The 21,718-nt window shown below is 39.0% G+C and overlaps 1 protein-coding gene across 1 annotated transcript in view; it reads left to right on the forward strand.

The window, feature by feature from the left end:
* The first annotated feature begins 752 nt into the window (after positions 1–752).
* tecpr1.L (tectonin beta-propeller repeat containing 1 L homeolog) overlaps positions 753–21,718 on the forward strand; it is a 48,340-nt gene continuing 27,374 nt past the window's right edge. The window contains exons 1-7 of the mRNA XM_041577509.1: positions 753–1,039; positions 11,025–11,257; positions 12,072–12,254; positions 16,192–16,314; positions 19,099–19,224; positions 20,169–20,343; positions 21,356–21,456. Coding sequence (XP_041433443.1) covers positions 11,033–11,257; positions 12,072–12,254; positions 16,192–16,314; positions 19,099–19,224; positions 20,169–20,343; positions 21,356–21,456 — 933 coding nt within the window. The 5' untranslated portion in view covers positions 753–1,039; positions 11,025–11,032. The remainder of the gene's footprint in view (positions 1,040–11,024; positions 11,258–12,071; positions 12,255–16,191; positions 16,315–19,098; positions 19,225–20,168; positions 20,344–21,355; positions 21,457–21,718) is intronic.

Here is a 21,718-nt window from a genome sequence, read left to right on the forward strand (position 1 = left end):
TCTGGCTGGGGTGAGGGGCCCCAGGGGGATGTGGGTGGCCCCTGAGGTGGGGAGCTGAACCCTGAAGCTACAACCTGATCAGGAGGTTCTCTATAGGTGCAAGTTAACTGCGCTCAATTCAGAATGGGAAGTAGGGTTGCCACCTTTTCTGGAAATAAATACCGGCCATCATGTATTTTTATGGTTTTTCCCTATTAATAACATTGTCACCAAGCAGCATTTTTACTGGCCAGGCCGGTAAAACACGGGCCAGATGGCAACCCTAGAAGCAGGAAGGACTAAGTGGCACCGAACACAACGATATGAAGGAATGTATTTTGACGCAATTACCTTTAATTAAAGGGGTTTACACACAACAGACTGGGAGGAATTTTGTGCGAACTGCGGTATTGGATGTAAATGAGCCTCTATATCTCTAGCCTAAGCAGAATTCTGATTGGTAGGTCTATATGCATGTAGAGCTACAGCTACAAATCATTAAACACAAAAGCTGAACTGGATGCCCTAAAGCTGTTGTAGTACTACAACTCCCACCATCACCTACAAGTCAGCATGTACATCTGCGCCAAATTACTCTCAGGCTGCTGCTCGGGAAAGAAAAAAGAGATCTTTCTCATAAATAGCCATGAAATAAAGTGATGTTTGTTTGTTACTCGAGAGCCACAAAGTGTCCGGCAATGAAAGAGTGCATTGAGTTGGTTTCAGCAGACGTTTGTTTTCCAGGTTTTCTATCAGACTGGAGAGGTGGAGGGGGGCGGAACTGTAGATGTCAGTAAGGGAGGCTTGGTTACTCCTACTTGTCTCTGCTCAGAAAACAAGCAGGCTGGCAGCACTGTGCCAAGTTAAGCAGCTTGCCATTGGTCATCGTTCTTCTGTCAGCCACTAGGAAGTGACCCAGTACTGGTAGGACCCACCCTGTGACTGCTGGGGAAGGAGGTGTTAGAGACATGGCAATGTCTACAGTCTGTGCATCCCTATCAGCATAATGCTTGTCACCGGCTCACCTGTCCTGTCCTGGAAACGACTGTAACCCCGCAAGGTAAGGCTCCTCTCTGTGGAGTTTAACCCATACACTAGACTTCCTTACCCACCACCTCATTTAGCTTCAAGCTGCCACTAAGTGGCTTTAATTAAGTACTAGAATAAATACTCTCCCTAATAAAGGCAGACCTGATGCCATGAGCTAAAAAAAATGGCTTACTGGAGAATGGGTGATGTTAAAGAGTCTCCATCATTCTGCCTAATGAAAGAAAATATTCGTAGCAATTTTTCAATATTCATTCATCAAAACTTTTCAGCGATTTTAAAGTAATTTGTAAATGTAACTGCTATCGAAAGCAGCCTCCGTCTGGTTGTTTATACAGTATCTTCTGCTCTGCTGGTTCTGACTCCTGAAACACTGTAGCAGGAGCCAGATTTTATAAAAGATACCTGGAAGAGAACTGAATAATGCTATGTTGCAGGACCAGAAGCCAAAACACTTCTTTCAATAGCAATTCCATTTACAAATAACCTTTAAAGCTGCTGAATTGAGGGTTTTTTTTTAAAAAAAAGTCAGCCTTTTCTTTTGCACTTTGCACACTCTTTGGTAAATGACCCCCTAATACGTGGTAAGATAAAAATAACACGGTCCATTAGCTGTATACATGAAAGTATAATAAATGGCTACTGAGCTATTAGTTGCACCGTCACATTCATAATTTATTAACAGGCCTGATTAAATAATGTATGATTTGTGTGTAATATATGGATATATCATGGCAGGAATAGTCTGAATACAGAATGCATGGACGCTATGTTTTATATAAGAAGCACTCTTGTGAAAAATGTATTTGTTTTCCACCAAAGGGTATGGCTAACACTGTGTGCACAACTCACCTATTTGGGGTGGGGTGTACTTGGGGAAACTGGAGGTGCAACTGGCTATGGTTGCGTAAATTTGGGCCGTGGTCAATATTCACCCAAAAAAGAGAGAGAAACTTTTGACGGCTCTGCAGGTATTCGATCTGTGATATTGCGAAACTTGTTAACCAGAAGGCTACAAAATGTTATTCAAGGTTCACACCCCTTTAAATATAATTATTGAGCAAATGTAAAATTGCCAGCCTTGGTCTGATCCTCCTTGTGTAACATTTTTTTTAAATATATGTTCAGAATGTATTTGCTTGATTTAAGCAGGACAGGCTTAGTTTGTTAGGATCTCCATATGTAGGGTTGCCACCTGGCCGGTATTTTATCGGCCTGGCCGGTAAAAATGGTCGCTGATCCCAATGTTATTAATAGGTAAAAAAGATAAATATATAGGAAGGTCGGTATTTTTTTCCAGAAAAGGTGGCAACCCTATCCATAACTGAAATTGCCTGCTTCTATGATTACCTTTCTGTCTTAGGTGGCCATATCCGCGTTTAGGTGGGCGATATCGTGCTGATTTGATCGTGGGCCCTAAGGCCTAATGATTGGATTAGAATGGAGGGACAGCATCAACAAACAGATGCGGCCGCAATCCGACGAGATTTTTTACCCTGGCCGACTTTCGGGCAGATATCAATCGGGGACGCCCGTTGGATGGCCCCACACACGGGCCAATAAGCTGCCGACTCAGTTGGTCGGCAGCTTTTATCGGCTCGTGTATGGGGGGCTTTAGGCTAATGCCAGATGAAGTGGATCTCACCCTGCAGAGAAACGTAGGCCAAGAATCTGCTCCTCTGCTGCTCGATGTGCTTGCGGCCAGATACATTGCCTCGGTTCAGGTGCGGGCAGATGTGGCAGATTTCAGTACCAAAACCCAAGAATTTGCATTTTCAGTGTCAAAATCCACTGTGTCTGCCTGTACCTGAGCCATGGTAATGTATCCGGGTTCAGGAACATCAGCAACGGAGGAACGGGTTCTCGGCCTGTGTTTATCTGCAAGCCGAGAACCACTACATCTGGCACTAACCTTAAAGGGGTTGTTCTCCGTGAAGTTACATAGTTGCATAGTTAGTTAAATCGGGTTGAAAAAAGACAAAGTCCATCAAGTCCAACCCCTCCAAATGAGAACCCAGAATCCATACACACACCCCTCCCTACTTTCACATAAATTCTATATACCCATACCTATATTAACTATAGAGCTTAGTATCACAATAGCCTTTGATATTATGTCTGTCCAAAAAATCATCCAAGCCATTCTTAAAGGCATTAACTGAATCAGCATCACAACATCACCCGGCAGTGCATTCCACAGCCTCACTGTCCTCAGTGTGAAGAACCCCCTACGTTGCTTCAAATGAAAGTTAACTTTTAGTATGTTATAGAATGGCTAATTCTAAGCAACTTCTCAATTGGCCTTCGTTTTTTTTTTATATCGTTTTTGAAATATTCTCCTCCTTCTTCTGGCTCTTTTCAGCTTTTACATTGGGGTCACAGACCCCATCTAAAAAACAAATGCTCTGTAAGGCTACACATTTTTGTTATTGTTACTTTTTATTACTCATCTTTCTATGCAGGCCTCTCCTATTCATATTCCAGTTTCCTATTCATATTCCAGTCTCCTATTCAAATCAACTCATGGTTTCTAGTGTACTCTGGACCCTAGCAACCAGATTGCTGAAACGGCAAACTGGAGAAAAAAAAAACAAATAATAAAAGATGAAAACCAATTGCGAATTGTCTCAGAAGTCAGTCCCTATATCATACTAAAAGTTCATTAAAAGGCGAAAAATCCCTCTACGCTGAGCATATATGTAAAGGTCCGCTTGTTTGATAAGATCACATATCAGATCTTTCCTGGTCATGTGGATGATGTGTTTGGTCCCCAGGCCAATGACCAGCTCATGGAGACCTTAGAAGTCCCATTGAGAAAGGATGGCACTGGACTATCCAACAGATTATTCTTACCTAATTCACAGCATGGTGTGCAATTTATGATTGTCTTATAAATATTTAGCCAATTTTCTATCGGGCAGGCTGTTAATTTGACCCCATATTATCATTAAGAGGGCTCAAGTCTTTAGCCCGTGGATGGACTAAAAGTGTGGACTGTGCAGTGCATCTTACCTTGGAGGATATAATGACCCTACATTCCAAAATAACTTTTTTTCCGTGTTGCAATGCATGGTAACATAAAACAGGTCATTATAAGGCCCAGACTGGATCATTAGCTCCCTCATTACCTGGAGTCAAAAAAAAAAATCCCTACAGTGCTTCCAACCATGTTGAGTAGTGTTTGTATATGAATGGACTCTTTGTGACCGAGCAGTGACTTTAATTAAAGGATAGTCTTGTTCCTTGTATCCTTGGAAGTACTGTGGAATCTACGTACGACTATTATGTATGATATCATATTTTTTGAATTCTTTTAAAATAAAATCAGTATGGAGATGGGAAAAAACACCATTAATAGATTAAAAAATAATTGTCAAAAATACCCATACAAAGATTTTGTGCCAAGACTGGAAGGATGAGGTCCCTGCCCACAAAGCTTACAATCTAAGTGGGTAGATAACTTACAGACACCAATTGGAAGAGCAATAATTGAATTAATTACAATTGTTGGGTCGTACTGTGATAATGCTCCAAGAGGGGATTTGAATGTAGTTTTATAGAGGCTGTGAGAAAGTTCCCAAGGAAGCAGCGGTAAAGAGATTTTGGGGTAATGGTCCCAAGACAGGAGATGTGGAAGTGGGGGAATGGTGGAGACACTACAGGAACATATTAAACTCAAGTGCAAAGATGTAATGAGGAGTGCATGTGTAAAGGGCTTTGGAAACTACCAGAAGAATATTGTAATTTACCCTTTACTTTATTGGGAGCCATTATAAAGATTGTTTACATTGGAACACAACTTCTTTCTTACTTTGACGCCCTTACCATTTCCAGTTCATTTACAAGCATTAACCGTCTGACCTACAAGTGGCGGGAAAAGAGAAAGTGGATGGGTGGAAGTTTTAATAAAGGTGTAGGACCTGTTATCCAGAATGCTCGGGATCTGGGGTTTCCTGGATAATAAGTCTTTTCAAAATTTGGATCGCCATACGTTAAATCTGCTACAAATTATTTAAACATTAGCTAAACCCAATAGGATTGTTTTGCCTCCAATAAGGATTAATTATATCTTAGCTGGGATCAAGTACAAGGTATAGATATGGGGTCTGTTATCCAGAATGCTTGGGACCTGGGGTATTACGGATACATTAAATGGATTGTTCACCTAACAAACACTTTTTCAGTGGAATTGTTTTCAGATTGTTCATCAGAAATAAATACTTTTTTCAATTACTTTACATCTTTTATTTTTTACCAGTTTTCCAAAGTCTAAGTTTAAAGTTGAATGTCCCTGTCTCTGGTGTTTGAGTCTGGCAGCTCAGTAATTCAGGCGCAGACTCTAAACTGTTAAAGATTTTTCAACATTTAGTTGATACATTTCTCAGCAGCATCTCTGGAGTATTAGTAACTATTGTATCAAGTCTAACAGCTGCCTGTAATGAAATTCAGGGATTCTACTCAGCAGGAACAAAGATAACAAATGTATCAACTAAATGTATAAATTTAGAACAGTTTACAGGGTCAGCGACCCCCCCTCCCATTTTACACTTCAATATTAGAATAACAGTCACAATCAATAATTAGAAAGTAATCAGGAGAAGTCTTTATTTTTGGTGAACTATCTGAAACCAACTGAACTGAAACAAGTGTTGGAAGTTGAACAATCACTTTAAGTCAAGTTAAATCAAGAAATATCCAGGAGGATGCAGCTAGGAGGCACTTAAAAATCTGAATCTACAATTCAGCTTTTCATTGGTTTCTGAATATAAATGAATCTGAATACAAACGAAAACAGTCGTTACCTGACTTGCTTACCTAACACTCGTGTGACTGTGTAAGAGCTACTGGAAAACTTTCTGAGTTGTATTTACTTACCCCCAGTGCATATGTAGAAAGTAGAAAACACACCCAAAGTTAAACAATGATACATGCAGTGAGAACAATACAGTAGCACAAATAACCATGTGACCCATTCCGGAACCTAAAGGCGGTGTGAATAACGGCCTGAGTACATAAAGGGCATTGTGGGAATTGGAGTCCTGGCAGGAGAAAAGCCGACTGCTGCTACATAGTTTAAATGGTACCTGTAGTCAGGACCAGTGGTGAAGAGATTGTTCTCTCTTATGAGCAGGGCCCTGTTATCCCATTTTTATTCAAAACCCTTGTTTATTAAATTATTTAACAATTTGTTGTTTATTAAATTATTGCTGGCACTGTATAAATATCCTTGGTGATGACAATGAAAAGAATAGAAAGGGACAGGCAGGTAACTGTTCTGTTTTTTAGTAGCAAGAACACTTGCTACTAAACTTTAAAATACATGAAGTATTACTTTTATATTGGAAATGAATGTCGATTTTTATTTCAGGTACAGGACCTGTTATCCAGAATGCTCAGGGCCTGAGGTTTTCCGGTTAAAGGAACTTCTGTAAGGATCTTCATACTAGAAAATCATATAAAATTAAATAAACCCAATAGGCTGGTTTTGCTTCCAATAAGGATTCATTATCACTTAATTTGGATCACTTACAAGGTATTGTTTTATTATTACAGAGAATAAGGAAATCATTAATCTGGGTTATTTGAATATAATAGAGTGTATGGGAGACAGCTTTTCTGTAACTCAAATTTTTCTGAAATCAGCTTTCTGGATTCCAGATCCCCATACCTTTATTATATTTTATTATCTATGTTCTAATGGACACTGTCCTGATTGTCTTTTAGGCCGACCATGGTAACCAAATAGCAGTTTCTATGTTAGGCCGGAGAACTAACAAAATGTAATAAAACAAGCTGCAAATTGGTTTAACATCTGGGGACCTGAAGTCAAAGAGCAGGTTGGGTCAGATATAAAGGCCAACAAGCTGGCAGCACTTATCGGTTCATGTATTGGAAGCAAAACCAGTCTATTTGGTTTATTTATTGGGGATTTTCTAGTAGACTTAAGGTATGAAGATCCAAATTATGGAAAGATCCCTTATTCCCCAGGTCCCGGGCATTTTAGATAACCGGTTCCATACCTGTAGTGTTAAAAGCCAGTCCAGGAGAAGGCTGGTGCTGGGGGTGTAGCCTTGGATTGATAATAAGAGGAGAGTGTCCTTAGCAGTGAGTGTGCCAGTGGTTGCTGGTGTTGACTGGGTAAACAGGAGCTCCTTGAAATGATTAGTACTGTAAGTGAATAAAAAATCAAATTTGTGAGGTTTTTTCTACCTTGATGTCTGGTAATTTATGAAAAAACCTAAATGTAAAAAACTCAAATACTTGAATTGATCAAGATATATGCTAAAAAACCTTGAATACCTCATAGTGATCGAGTTTTGAGCGAAACCCACCGAAAAAAACCCCCTCAAAAGTCATGAAGGCAAAAAACATCTTCAAATGGTTCAAATGGACCTCTGCCATAGACTTCTACATGACCTCGACAGGTTTTAGATGGTGTATTTTTGGATTCGATGTTTTAGCAGCTTGGGGCATAATAAATCTCGAAAAATGTTAGTTTTTTTTTTATTGCAAAAAATCGAGTTTTTAGTGAAACTACCCTCTAAAACTCAAATTTGTCGTGAAAACAAACTTCACAACACAAGATTCGTGGCTTTTGTCTCCCTTAATTGATCTGAAGCCCCAATATTATCTTCATACATAAATAAATAAATAGATAAATATATATAATACACAAGAGCCATGAATATCCTGTAAATTATATCCTTGTAAACGGTGCTTAGTGATGTCATCAGAGCTTAGTGATGTCATTTGTCACTCGACTCCCTGAAACTTGTGTATTATAATAAATAAAGTACACCCTGTTGCAAAATATAAGGATATTAGAAGTCACATGAACTGTTTATGGTGATATTACTCCTCAATAACTTATAATATCCTGATATTTTAGAGGGGGTACTTTATTCACTATATAAAAACATCTTGTTTACAGTCTGCTATACAAATTGACATTTAGCTTCACTATAAATTTAACTTCACTTTGAATGTGTTTTGTATAGGGGAATACTAACAGTGTTAAACGTCTGTTTCTGTACACAGTACAAAAATACCTAAAGAGTTACACCCGCTGTAGCGTTCCATTTATTTTTAAATGAAAATATTATTTCTATAATTTTTTGCATTTTTGAGGATGATGTAAAAATAACATTTGGGCCAGGTCTAGCAACCCACAACAACCTATCAGAAAAAGTTGTTCAGTAAATGCTACTTGCTGATTGGTTGGTAGGGGTAACGACACATCTATTCTGCTACCACTTTAATATGTTCTGGTGAATAGCATTGCTCATGATGTTGGCTCAATGCAATAAATTTTATTACATACAGGTATGAGATCTCAAATTAGGAACATTTGTAGTAGGTCACAAACACTTAAATATGCACAAATGTGCCAAACATTGGAAAACATTTCCCAGCGTGTGTCTGTTTCCGTTAGCCTCAATTGCAGATTGGTTGCTATTGACAATTGCACATTTACAACTTAGCAGCTTTGTTTGTAAATCGGCCCTGAAAGTCTGAATTTTTAAACGCAGCCCCTGGGAGGGCCATAGTCTTACTGATGGTGACGCAGAAACACTGGGAAAGTTTCCCTCATACCAACCAATCAGCAGTTGTAGCTTGTGTAGCAAGAATTATGGAAGCAAACATTTGTTTTCTCTGCTATGGACTGTTGCACTTTTCTTGGCTGCATCATTTCCAGGGTCCACATTTCAACTGGTGCAGTGAGTTCTATTGGGAGGCAGGTATCCATTGCATTTTAAGACTTTATGGGGCAGATTTATTAAAGTTGGAATTGTGTTTTCCACGAAAAATCCGAGTTTTCAATGTTATTTTGGAGTCAAAAATTTTTGGGTTAAAAAAACGTAAATGCCTCAAGATTTTTTATACCCCGTCCCTGGAAATAGCTCTGTAACGCTAATCTGGGCTAACTAGTCCACAGATAGTTAGGGGCAGATTTATCAAGGGTCGAATTTCGAAGTGTAAAATACTTTGAAATTCGACCATTGAATTAAAATACTTTGAATTCAAATATCGAAGTCGAAGTATTTTTCACCGAATTTGGCCATCAAACGATCGAAGTAAAATCGTTTGATCGAACGATTTTAGCGTACGATCGAACGATTTTACTTCGAAGTGTGAAGACTTAGAAAGTGGTTGTAGAAGGTCCCCATAGGCTAACATAGCACTTCAGCAGGTTTAATTTGGCAAAGTATTGAAGTCGAAGTTTTTTTAAAGAGACAGTACTTTGATTATCGAATGCTCGAATATTCAAACTATTTTACTTCGACTCGAATTCAAAGTTGTAGTATCCTATTCGATGGTCAAAGTATCCAAAAAATTACTTCGAATTTCAAATTTTTTTACTTCGAAAATTCCCTCAAATTCACTTCGACCCTTGATAAATCTGCCCCTTAATGTCCAGCAAAGATAGGAGCATGGGTAACATTTGGACTCTCTCTGCAGGATCCGGGCCTCGCTAAGTGGAAGGTATCCCTTTAAGGTGTAGTGCAACTACAACACCCAGACTACTGTGCATACAAAAATGATTGGGCGCCAGGAGGTTCTTATGATGCAAACAAAGAACTGTTTATTAGTCATAGACAATGTCCCCAGGTTTACTCACATCCAGTGGTTAGAGGAAAAAGACACAGGCACATCACATGCAGCTTTAAACAGGCTGACACTCCCTTAGGACAGACTTGGCAGGTACCCCACTTCACCTCTGCAACATATTCCAGTACAGGTCTCTGGATCAACCTCAGGGCAATCATCTCTCCTAATTCCCTCTCCGCTGGGATCCCTATACTACAGGCAATATGACCTGGGAGAGATACCTTCAATCTATCACTCCTATGTTGGAGCTCAGAACTGCTCTTATTTTAGCTCAACCCTGACTATATTACAACCTCTTGGCCAATAACACAGAGCAAAGGGTGGGGCCTTAAAGCCATAGGGGCAGATTAACCCCCTATGGGCCCCTACAGCTCGAACCCAAAAATACACCATCTAAAACCTGTCGAGGTCATGTAGGAGTCATGTAGAGGTCCCTTGAACCAATTTGAAGATGTTAATAGCCTTCATGATGTTCTAGTTTTTCTGAGGGTTTTTCTCAAAAAAATCAATCAATTCGAGCGATTCCAGTTTCGTTTCACCGAATACTCAAGATTAATTTGAGTTTCAATGTTGTTAACCCCAAACTCACTGATTCAGGTTTTTTTCCATTCAAGTTTTTAATTAAATAAGAAACCATTTGAGTTGTGACTTCATTCGAGGTCTAAAAAAGCTCACCTAGCTCTAAAATTCGACCTTTGATAAATAATCCCCTAGGTATGATGTAGACAGCAGTATTCCAAGACAATTTGCAATTTGTCTTCATTTTTCTCTCTGAGGCTTGGCATGTTAACAACAATCTTGTTGCCCACTCAGCCCTAGCAACCAGGTAGTGGTTTTTCAGATAGGAAGATGAATAGAAGAAATATAAGCAATACATATTAACAATGTCAATAAAATCGTTACTTCACAGTGGAACAGTTTTTTTGATTGCTGGGATCGATAAACCCCGACCACCAATCAGCACGGTGAACTGCAAGCTGGAAACTATTAATGCAAAGTAGTAAAAAATTAAAAAACCCATAAAAAATGATGGTAAAATGGTTTTGAAGAATGGCATATACTAAAAGATTACTTCCCCTCTGGCTAGAATCTCCAAGGAGTCACAATACAGACACAGACAGACAGTGACTTTATAGGGGCATATTTATCAACACTGGGCAAATTTGCCCACGGGCAGTTACCTATAGCAACCAATCAGTGATCAGCTTTTTAAAGCCAGTTGCAAATACAACAATCTGATTGGTTGCCATCAGTTACTGCCCATGGGCAAATTTGCCCAGTGTTGATAAATGACCCCCACTGTTTGGTACCATAGAAAGCAGCCTCTAGGGGGAACCGGGAATTAATTGTATTTTTGTTTTAACCACTCCCCGTCATTTTCTTTCCAGACCCTAGGATGCCAAGCACCGTGCTGTGGGCAACAGATATTTTCGGAAAAGTATACGCTTTGTCGACAGATGGGCAGCAATGGGTACCCTGCAAGAACGGGAATGTAGAATTCAAGAGAGTATCTGCAGTACAGTCGTGTTGCTGGGGGGTCGGCTGCAACCATCAGATCTATGTTTATGTCCATGCCAGTGACCTGCCCATCCGATATCAAGAAGAAACCTATGAGAATCAGGTATGCGCATTCACTAAACACATTTGTTGTGTTGATGGGATAGTGGCAGGATTTCATCACTGCCATCCTCATATTCATCCTAGTGATGGCACCTTTTTATTTTTTACCAATTGATTAACATTTAGGGTACACCAGCCCGAAAATAATAGTCGACAGCCTACCTGAGTGTGGATAATATGTTCCCAAGGCCTGAAATACCTTTATAATGAGCAGAGTTCCCTGCCATGGGTGACCCACTAACAAATAAATGGCATTTATTGCTAAGGGCTACAATACTTGGAGCAAAGTTTATGCCTGTTGTTAAGGGGCAGATTTATCAATGGTCGAAGTGAATTCGAGGGAATTTTCGAAGTTAAAAAAATTCGAAGTAATTTTTTTGGATACTTCGACCATCGAAGAGGATACTACGACTTTGAATTCGATTCGACGTAAAATCGCTCGAATATTCAACCATTCGATAATCGAAGTACTGTCTCTTTAAAAAAACTTGGACTTCAATACTTCGCCAAATTAAACCTGCCGAAGTGCTATGTTAGCCTATGGGGACCTTCTAGAGCATTTTTCTAAGTAAAGTCGTTCGATCGATCGCTGAAATCCTTCGAATCATTCGACCGCAGGATACCCAGATTCGATGAAAAAAAAAACTTCGACTTCGATATTCGAAGTTGAAGTATTTCAATTTGATGGTCGAATTTGGAAGTATTTTTAACTTCGAAATTCGACCCTTGATAAATCTGCCCCTACATGATCCTCTTGGCATCAATGCTGACTATAAAGCCTCAATAATGTACATCTTCACCTTACGTTATTACAGCGTTGGAATCCAGTGGATGGCTACTGTGAGAAACTTATGCCCAGCGACCGTTGGCAGTGGAGCGATGTCACAGGGTTACGGCACCAGCAACTGGACAGCTTTGTGCTCCCATCTCCTCACTGGGATTGGGAGTCCGATTGGTATGTGGATGAGAATATTGGTGGAGAGCCCACAGAAAAGGGGGTAAGTGGACTGCTGCAAAAAGGGCAGGGGTTCCTGGTAAAGGGACAGTGTTTGGATGGAACAGGGGCAGGACTTGGTGGATCAGGCAGGTGGGGTATGGGGACCCAAGATTCCTGACTTCTGGCTGCCTGCTTGAGTGCTATAGTGGACACAAGAAGCAACCTGACTTGTTTTAATGTAGGTCAATATCCCACTATAATCATCCTGCGCTAAACAATAACTGGCATAGAGCTCAAAGACTGAATGCTCACCAGCACATCATTTTGCTTCTGCAAGCTTCCAGCCCTCGTTTTAAGCCAAGTCATATTTACTGTCATCTCTTCTGCATGCAAGAAAGAAATGCATACGTAATGAGATGTAATTACAATGTCCCTTTCCTGTCCCAGACCATATAATACATATTACACATACTCACAAACAAGCATATACCGTGTTAAAGAACAAAACATACTTCAATATAAACTTAGAGCTAAGAATATATAAATAAAATACAAAGAAGAAAACTCATTTTCCAGCTTCCACGCCTTCATTTTGACACAAGGGTATGTCTTTTTTTTATACCATTTATTTGGGCAATCACAACCTTATCAAAAAACTATAAAGTGCAAATATTTGTGCCTAGTTGCACCTAATATAAGGTACCTTTTATTGTGCCTATATAACCACAATTGACATTATTTACTATTACCATCTCTATGTTGTGCAATAAAGTGCATGTCTATTATCTCCTTCTCACAACCAATCAATAAAGTGCATATATTGTGCATAACCCATAATATGTGTAATATAAACAAACCCATCCATAACCATCCCCCCTTTACCTTCTGCTCCCATGCACAACCCATTTATATCTAGTCCATGAGGGACAGGATTAAAAGAAAAAGCCTGAAACATTGAATTTCTATAAAAGACCGGACAATTTAAAAAATACAAATTTAAAAAATCAATTATCAGCTCTTTAGTTTTTTCAACATTAAGGGGGTTATTTATCAAAGTCTGATTTTGGCTCAACATTTTCTGCTACAAACTGTGATCAAATCCGCTCAGGTTTTTTACGCTTATTTATTATTACATTTGCCTGAAAATTTGCTTTGCTGGAAAATTCAGATTTTCACTCGAAAACTCCGATTTCTTATGCTTTTTTGCCCGAAAACCCAGCGCAAATCAAAAAATCATTGGGATAGCAGTATTATTACATTTTCCTGAAAATTTGTTTTGCTGGAAAAAAATCCGATTTTCACAATTTTTTTTGGATTTTTCACCCGAAAACTCTGCATTTTTTGCCTGAAAACTTCAGGGTATTGCACGAACCCAGCGCAAATCAAAAAATCATTGGAACTTCTCCCATTGACTTATATGCAACCTTGACAGGTCTGAGATTTTCTAATTTGGACTTTTCCATCATCAGGGTTTAATAAATTCCGAAAAGATATAATTATAATCCCAACTAAGATATAATTAATCCTTATTGATAGCAAAAGCAGCCTATTGTGTTTATTTGATGTTAACATGATTTTCTAGTAGACTAGTAGACTTAAGGTATGAAGATCCGATTATGGAAAGATCCCTTATCTTGAAACCCCCAGGTCCCGAGCATTCTAGATAACAGGTCCCATACCTGTACACCAAATTTCAAGCTGATTTACCATGCAGGTCTCCAGCCCTCATTTACCATATAGGTCTCCTCTTGCAACCCGGGGTAAAATAAAAGTGACCCTGTCCAAATAGCAGTGTTTTATGGAAGCGTCATACACCCTTTAATGTAAATGTTCTTAAAAAGGGAGACTATGGGGCCGATTCACTAACTTCGAGTGAAGGATTCGAAGTTAAAAAACGTCGAATTTCGAAGTTTTTTTTGGGCTACTTCGACCATCGAATGGGCTACTTTGACTACGACTACGACTTTGAATCGAAGGATTCGTAGTAAAAATCGTTCAACTATTCGACCATTCGATAGTCGAAGTACTGTCTCTTTAAAAAAAACTTCGACCCCTTAGTTCGCCATCTAAAAGCTACCGAAGTCAATGTTAGCCTATGGGGAAGGTCCCCATAGGCTTGGCTAACTTTTTTTGATCGAAGGATATTCCTTCGATAGTTGGATTTAAATCCTTCGAATCGTTCGATTCAAAGGATTTAATCGTTTGATCGAAGGAATAATCGTTCGATCGTACTATCTGCACTAAATCCTTCGACTTCGATATTCGAAGTCGAAGGATTTTAATTCCTAGTCGAATATCGAGGGTTAATTAACCTTTGATATTCGACCCTTAGTGAATCGGCCCCTTTATGTTGGCTGCCCATATATATATATATATATATATATATATATATATGTGTTTGACTATATATATATATATATATATATATATATATATATATATATATATATATATATATATATATATATATATATATATATATATAATACCTTGCTAAATTTCAAGCTAAAGAAATGCAAAAGACGTTTACTATGTGCTACATTATTATAGTTCTCTTCTAACCTCAATACAGTGAGTGTCCACTGTTACAAACATCTAATATTTATTTTGTCTTTTGCTTATAGCTTAGCACTTCCCATTTAAGTTAATAATAACTGGGTTGCTAGTTCACTGGACAGTCCCCTCTTTGCACATTCTTGTTTCCCTTTGGTTGAACATCCTCTTTCACAGGTCTCGTAGTTTTTATATGATCGGTTTGGACAAGGAATGGCAACACATTTTCTTTTTTTTAACTGGCGCCTTCCCATACAGATATCCTTGCTGCCTTCTATCACCATGAACTATTTGTGATCTTGATGAAGGTTTCAGTGTGTGATGTAACTCCAATGGCATCTCCAAATTATAACAAATAGGATATAGTTTACAGGTTATTATTGGTTTGTTGTGTACTATATAAAAAAATAAAAATATATATGAAATATATGAAATGAAATATATTTTAAATAGGGGAATATTTTAATGTTCAATCTTTCAACATTAATATCAGAAAGGATGAACTTACAATATGTATTGTATATCTTGAAATAAAAGGCGCATGTAAGTGTACCATATAAGACATCTGAATAAATACACTATGGTTAGTGACATAACAATATATATAAGTGCTGAATACACTGAAAATCTCATGCAAGACAAGTACCAGTATGGGATCCGATTTTTGCATTCGGAGTTTAGTAAATATCCCCTAAGAGACAAGTTGTCAGTACACGTATGGGATCTGTTATCCCAAAACCCGTTATCAAGAAAGCTCCGAATTTCGGAAAGTTCGTCTCCCATAGAATCCATTTTAAACAAATAATCCAAATCTTTAAAAACAATTTCCTTTTTCTCTGTAATAATAAAACAGTAGCTTAAACTTGATCCAAACTAAATTTATTGTTTACTTGATTTTCTAGTAGACTTAAGGTATGAAGATCCTAATTATGGAAAGATCTTTTATCTAGAAAACCTCCCAGGTCCCGAGCATTCTGGATAACAGGTCCCATACTTGTACAACAAATTTCCAGCTGATTTACCATTCGGAAACCTGTTAGCCAGAAAACTCTGGATTACGGATGGCCCATCTCCCGTAGACTCCATTTTATCCAAGCAATCCACATTTTTATTAAACAATATCCTTTTTCTCTGTAATAATAAAACAGTGCCTTACACTTGATCCCAACTAAGATATAATTAATCCTTATTGGAAGCAAAACCAGCCTATTGGATTTATTTCATGTTTACATGATTTTTTTAGTAGACTTAAAGTATGAAGATCCGAAAAACCTCAGTTCCTGAGCATTCTGGATAGTGGATTCCATACCTGTAATGTGTCAGGATCTGATTATGTATCAAGAGAAAGATCCGACACATCCGGCCCAGTGTTTAAGCACTTAGGAGATACTGATCATCTTTGCCATTTTCTCATCAAACTAACAAACTTTTTTCTTTGTTTTCAGGGCTGGAGCTATGCTATAGATTTCCCTGCGACATACACCAAGGATAAAAAGTGGAACTCCTGCGTGCGCCGGCGGAGGTGGATCCGATACAGGAAATACAAATCCAGAAACACCTGGGCTAAGGTGAGAATTACAACTTGTGTTCTTGGGTTGAAGGGAACTGGACTGCCATTCCCAATAATGTGCTGCTTGGCCTTGCAACTGTCATTAGGGAACAGACTCTTGCGCCAATGCTGGGCTATACAAAGTACAACAGAGCTAGCGAGAACCTATCCACTTACACAAATGGAGCCACTGTTGGTTTTCTATACAAATACAAATAAAATTCTTTCCACGCTGGACTTATACAGGTATTGCATCTGTTATCCAGAATGCTCGGGACCTGGGGCTTTCTGGATAATGGATCTTATGGACTTCATACCTTAAGTCTACTAGAAAATCATTTAAACATTAAATAAACCCAATAGGATTGTTTTGCTTTCCAATAAGGATTAATTATATCTTAGTTGGGATCAAGTACGAGGTACTGTTATTACTACAGAGAAAAAGGAAATATTTTTTTAAAATTTGGATTATTTGGATAAAATGAAGTTTATGGGAAGATGGCCTTTCTGTAATTCGGAGCTTTCTGGATAACGGGTTTCCGGATAACGGATCCTATACCTGTACTTGTTTTTAGATATTTATTGTTATGTTTATATGTCACTGAGGACACCTTCTTCAACACAGTACCAAACAGCATAAATGCATAAGCTATATAGAATAAATGCCTGTCCATAAATTACCCCCCCCCTGCAGGGCAGTTCCCTTGAACCCTCTACCCAGTATGTTTAAGCATTACATACAAACATTCCATAATAACAAAAATAACAACTAAATATACTATAAATGCTAATAATTAAAGAACCATTTAAATGACAGGAGCGGTTATAGGTTCAAGGGAGCCCTGTACTTACCATTTGCACCCAGTGATTTACACTCCCCTGCTTATGTATTCTGTAAGATAGGGGATGTTTCAGAGGATAAGTTCCACTTACCTGATGTCCCGCTATATACATTAGTAGTTCAACTTTGGCTCCCGCACACCCTTTGCTAATTAATGAAACGATACTTGGTGCACAGGCCCGGACTGGCAATCTGTGGGTTCTGGCAAATGCCAGACAGGCTGCTATAAGGTCCCATAGAGAGTCAGTATTTAGTGGGCTGGTGGGGGCTGTTTGGGCCTCTGTGTGGGCTGATTGGGCCTCTGTGTACCTGAAATGCCAGGGCCTATTTTAATTCTCAGTCCGGACCTGCTGGAGCACAAAGGTAGAGGATCGGCCGCCTCACGCCTCTCATGCTTGAGAAAGGGGCGTGACCCCGAAACGTTGCATTTCGCAATAAACACGCAAGGCAGTTTGCTTGCATTTATCCTGTGTGCCTTGGGATTCTTTCGGCTATATACATTGCCACTATTACTGGAAATGAGCTCTAACATTTTCTTGGAAGACATAAGAGCTGGTTCTGCACTCCAAAGTATTAAAAGTCAAGGCAGTTTACCATATAGGTGCTTAAGGGCCTATGCCTAGAATGCCAGCTTCAGGTGGGTGGCCATCAGATATCTATATTCTAAATTAAAAAAAATCTCCTAGACACTTCAAAATCTGGCTGTAGGGTAGGGGGATCCCTGGGGGAGATTCACTAAGTGCCAAACTTGTGCTAGCGTCTGCTTCACTCACATCACAACAAATTTAAATTTGCCAGGTCAACGCTAATTCACTAAAATCCTAAATTGCGTCCAGGGCGCTGAACGCTGGTGAGGTAGTGCTAGTGTTACTGCGGCAAGCAAAGCGAAGTAGCGATAGCGTTGGCATATTTGCATACGGCGGGAAGTTTATGTACAATGGGCGTATATGTTGCAGCAAATACATCACACTACACAAACCCGGGAAACCTTAAAAAAATTTTATTGCCCTACACATGATCCCAGTGTATAGTTTTTTGTTTAAAATATTTTATTTGATTTTCATATTAAACAAATGAAATCAAAATGACAACAAATGTTATGCAGATGAAGAAAATATGTTGCAAAGGAGACAATGGCATGATAGTATCAAAACTATATCATTCATGAAAAATAACAAAAAACGAACTAAAAATTAACTAAGCCAGTGGATGCACAAGTAATAAAAGAAAGAAAAAGCCCATTTATCATCTGGAGTGTCAGATAGGTCATCTAACTATTGAAGAAAGCGCATTATTTGATCGCCAGTATTGGAGTTACAGATTTCAAAATAAGGAGACCAAACCAGCCTAAAAGAATCTTTGGAAATACTTCCTTTAGTTTTAGTTATTACCAGTGTATAGTTTATGTGCCTTATGTAAGGAAATGTAGGGGAGAAGCCGGGTACCCCAGAAAAAATTTATGATCTTTTGTAGCCTATCACCCTGAAAAATGAAAAGTCGCCAGCGTTTTTGGGACAATTTTTTGAGGAAGTCCTATCTACTCTATTGCACTTTGCCTGGTCTGAGGTGGCGAAGGCAAGTCTGATGCAAGAGGTAACATTCAGTAAAATACGCATTTTGGTGAATTTGCGTAGTTACTTCTCTTCGCCTGAGCGCAACTTCGCCAGGCTTAAGGGAGTGAATTACCACTAGCGTCTATCTCCTTTGCTAGCAAAGTTACGCCGGCGCCCGTTAGAATCGGCGAAGTAACAAAATGACGTCACGCTGGCGAATTTTTCGCTAACGTTAGTCACTTCGCCCTTTAGTAAATCTGCCCCCAAGTGGCAGCAATTGGTTCTTGCACAGTAGAGCAGATCACAGGCTGAGGTCCAGGGCCTAGGGGGGGCACCAGACCTAAATACAACCCTATCATTAGGCAGCATGTAACACTCCAGTTTTGTTTTTGTTTTTTTTGTACACTAGATTCCGTCACATGAGGATGACAAGAAGTTACCAGATCCTTTCAATGACATTACAGTTGGAGGCTGGGAAATCACAGATGAGCCTGTGGGACGCCTGTCAGTCTGGGCAGCTTCTTTACAGGGAAAGGTGGGAGCACATTCCATACAATATATCTTATAGCTTGCTCTGCTTGGCTTTGCAGATTTTGTAATCTATGGATTTCTGTAATTTCATCTAGAATGGTTAGAAGTGTACCCCCATATTTATTTACCTAGGGCTTGTCCCTGTTCAGTATATATACAGTAGTGAGGCAATGGTACATTGATCATTATACATATTACATAATAGGGTTCATTTGCGAACACAAACTGCAGGTGGAAGCAAAAATGCAAACACCCAAATACACAAAGGTGTATTTGGATGTCAATACACACTTAACTGTTCACAAAATTACTGTCAGTGTTTGCTTTGCTGAATGGGGTGCATGCTGACACAAAGGAACCCTGGGATTAACATCTAACTTTGAAAAGGATTTACTTGCAGGCTGTGTGAGTGTTTTGAACCAACACCTTTTGAATCACAGGCTAATACTTGTGATTGAATTTTAAGGATCAGATCCTTCTTGCTTGGCTTCTGAGATATAAGTCAAATCAGGCAGCCCTTTAGTTTGTTGCAAGGCAGAAATAGCAGGCACGACAAACCAACTTCCCCATGAAATTTAATTTCCTTGAATGAAATTGCTTTTTGGAATTGGCTGTTTTGAACTTTACATATTACTGTATGTGACCATAATGTGCTTAGATGTAGGCTAGCTCCCTCCTTTATGTAAATGCTAGCATTAAAGCTGTTATTGTTGCAAGATTTGCAAATAACCCAACCTGTTTATGTAAAAATAAATACAACTTTGCCTTTTTGTATTCATGAAAGAATAAAGCAGAATCTCATGGGCAGGTACATTGCTGTGGTTGAACCTGAGCATTTCCTTTACTGCAATCTAAGTTATAAAGAAGATGTAGCAAGTTCTACATTGATATATTAGAGCAGGTTGTTGTTGAGCTGCGTCACTTGATACTATCTCACATTTTTGTAAGGTTTGGTACCGAGAGGATGTCTGCCATAACAACCCTGAGGGTTCATCCTGGACTGAAGTAGAAACCCCTAGTGAGGTCATACAGATCAGCTGTGGTCCCAATGATCTGCTGTGGGCTTCGCTTTGGGAAGGCCAAGCCATGGCGAGAGAAGGTATCAACAGGAATAACCCAAAGGGTAAGTACTTGAAAGCCTCCGTTCACTTGTTATACAGTGTAACCACACCATGGAACAGCACATGCTATATTACGCATAGGTGTTTATGGTGAACAACAGAGAGATAAATATCTGGTTCCCCTTCTTGCATTGTCTAAACTTTTATAGACAACTGAAAAAAACTAGAAAAAAGGAAGAAGGCTGAAACCTGATGGTGGTCAGTTTCATTTTATGAAATTATATTATCCCTAGAGGTTTACCCTTTCACAAACAGAATTCTCACCATCTGAGGTTCCTGATTCTGAGTCAAGTATTGAAGGACTAAGTAGGCCCCATTCAGATTATGCTTAGGAAAGGGCTGCCTTTTTTTCGCAACCTGAAACTGCTCTAAATTTGAGCTAAATAAGGATTATTTCTCTTTTGTCGCAAATTTCTTTTGCATAAATACCTGCCCATGGTCAGAATGAGGATTTATTGGGACAAAATATCCCTCTCACACTTCTGATTTGCACACAAATGAATCCAATACTGGATTTCCGGAGGCGATTGTGGATTTTGAGGACTTGCTTAATTAAACACAGCAGGCTGAGTCCATAATCAAACTGAAGAGTAAATTTATACTGCCCAAAAAGATCTGGCAGCTGCAAGTTTAGTTATAATGGTGCAAAGATACTATTGGCTCCCAGAAGACAAATATATATTGTCTTCTGCTCTCTTTGAATGGCTCCATTCTCCTGCTGTGGGAGTGAGACTTGAGGTTTAAATACGGGAAAGATACTTCATCGCCTTGACAAAGCTTTTTGTGAGAGAGTAAAACGCGTCAGACATCATGCAGATATGCTCTTCTACATAAAACACAGTAAATGGAAAGGTTCTACTTGTCCTGTTTGTTTGGGTTACAATTTAACCCAATATTTGTATACATTGTTTTGCTGTATTTTGGACTTAAGCAATAAATTAGGAGACTTTTGTCCTGAATATCTGTTCACCCTATAAATTTAAATACATAGAATAACACTTAACTGTTTCTCAGGAAGTTCATGGACCATCGTTGAAGCACCAACTCCTGAGAATGGCATAATGCACGTGTCTGTTGGAGTGAACGTGGTATGGGCCGTGACCAAGGATCGTAAGGTAAAAGCACTCACTGAATGGTTCTATCTAATACCTAAATCTCTTCTGCTTTCTGGCCTTACTCTGTCCCAACCAGTATCTATCCTTATTCCCCTTCCTCTATCGCATCATATATCTATCCTTATTTAACTGCCTCTGTCACTTATTATGCTCTTCTTCTATCCTATCCAATGTTTACCCTCATTCCCATTTCTTAATCTCATCCTACATCTATCCTTATTTTACTTCCTCTACCCATTGTTATTCCCCTTTAGATATCCCA

Source organism: Xenopus laevis, chromosome 9_10L (genome assembly GCF_017654675.1).
Source record: "Xenopus laevis strain J_2021 chromosome 9_10L, Xenopus_laevis_v10.1, whole genome shotgun sequence".
Lineage (NCBI taxonomy): Eukaryota > Metazoa > Chordata > Amphibia > Anura > Pipidae > Xenopus > Xenopus laevis.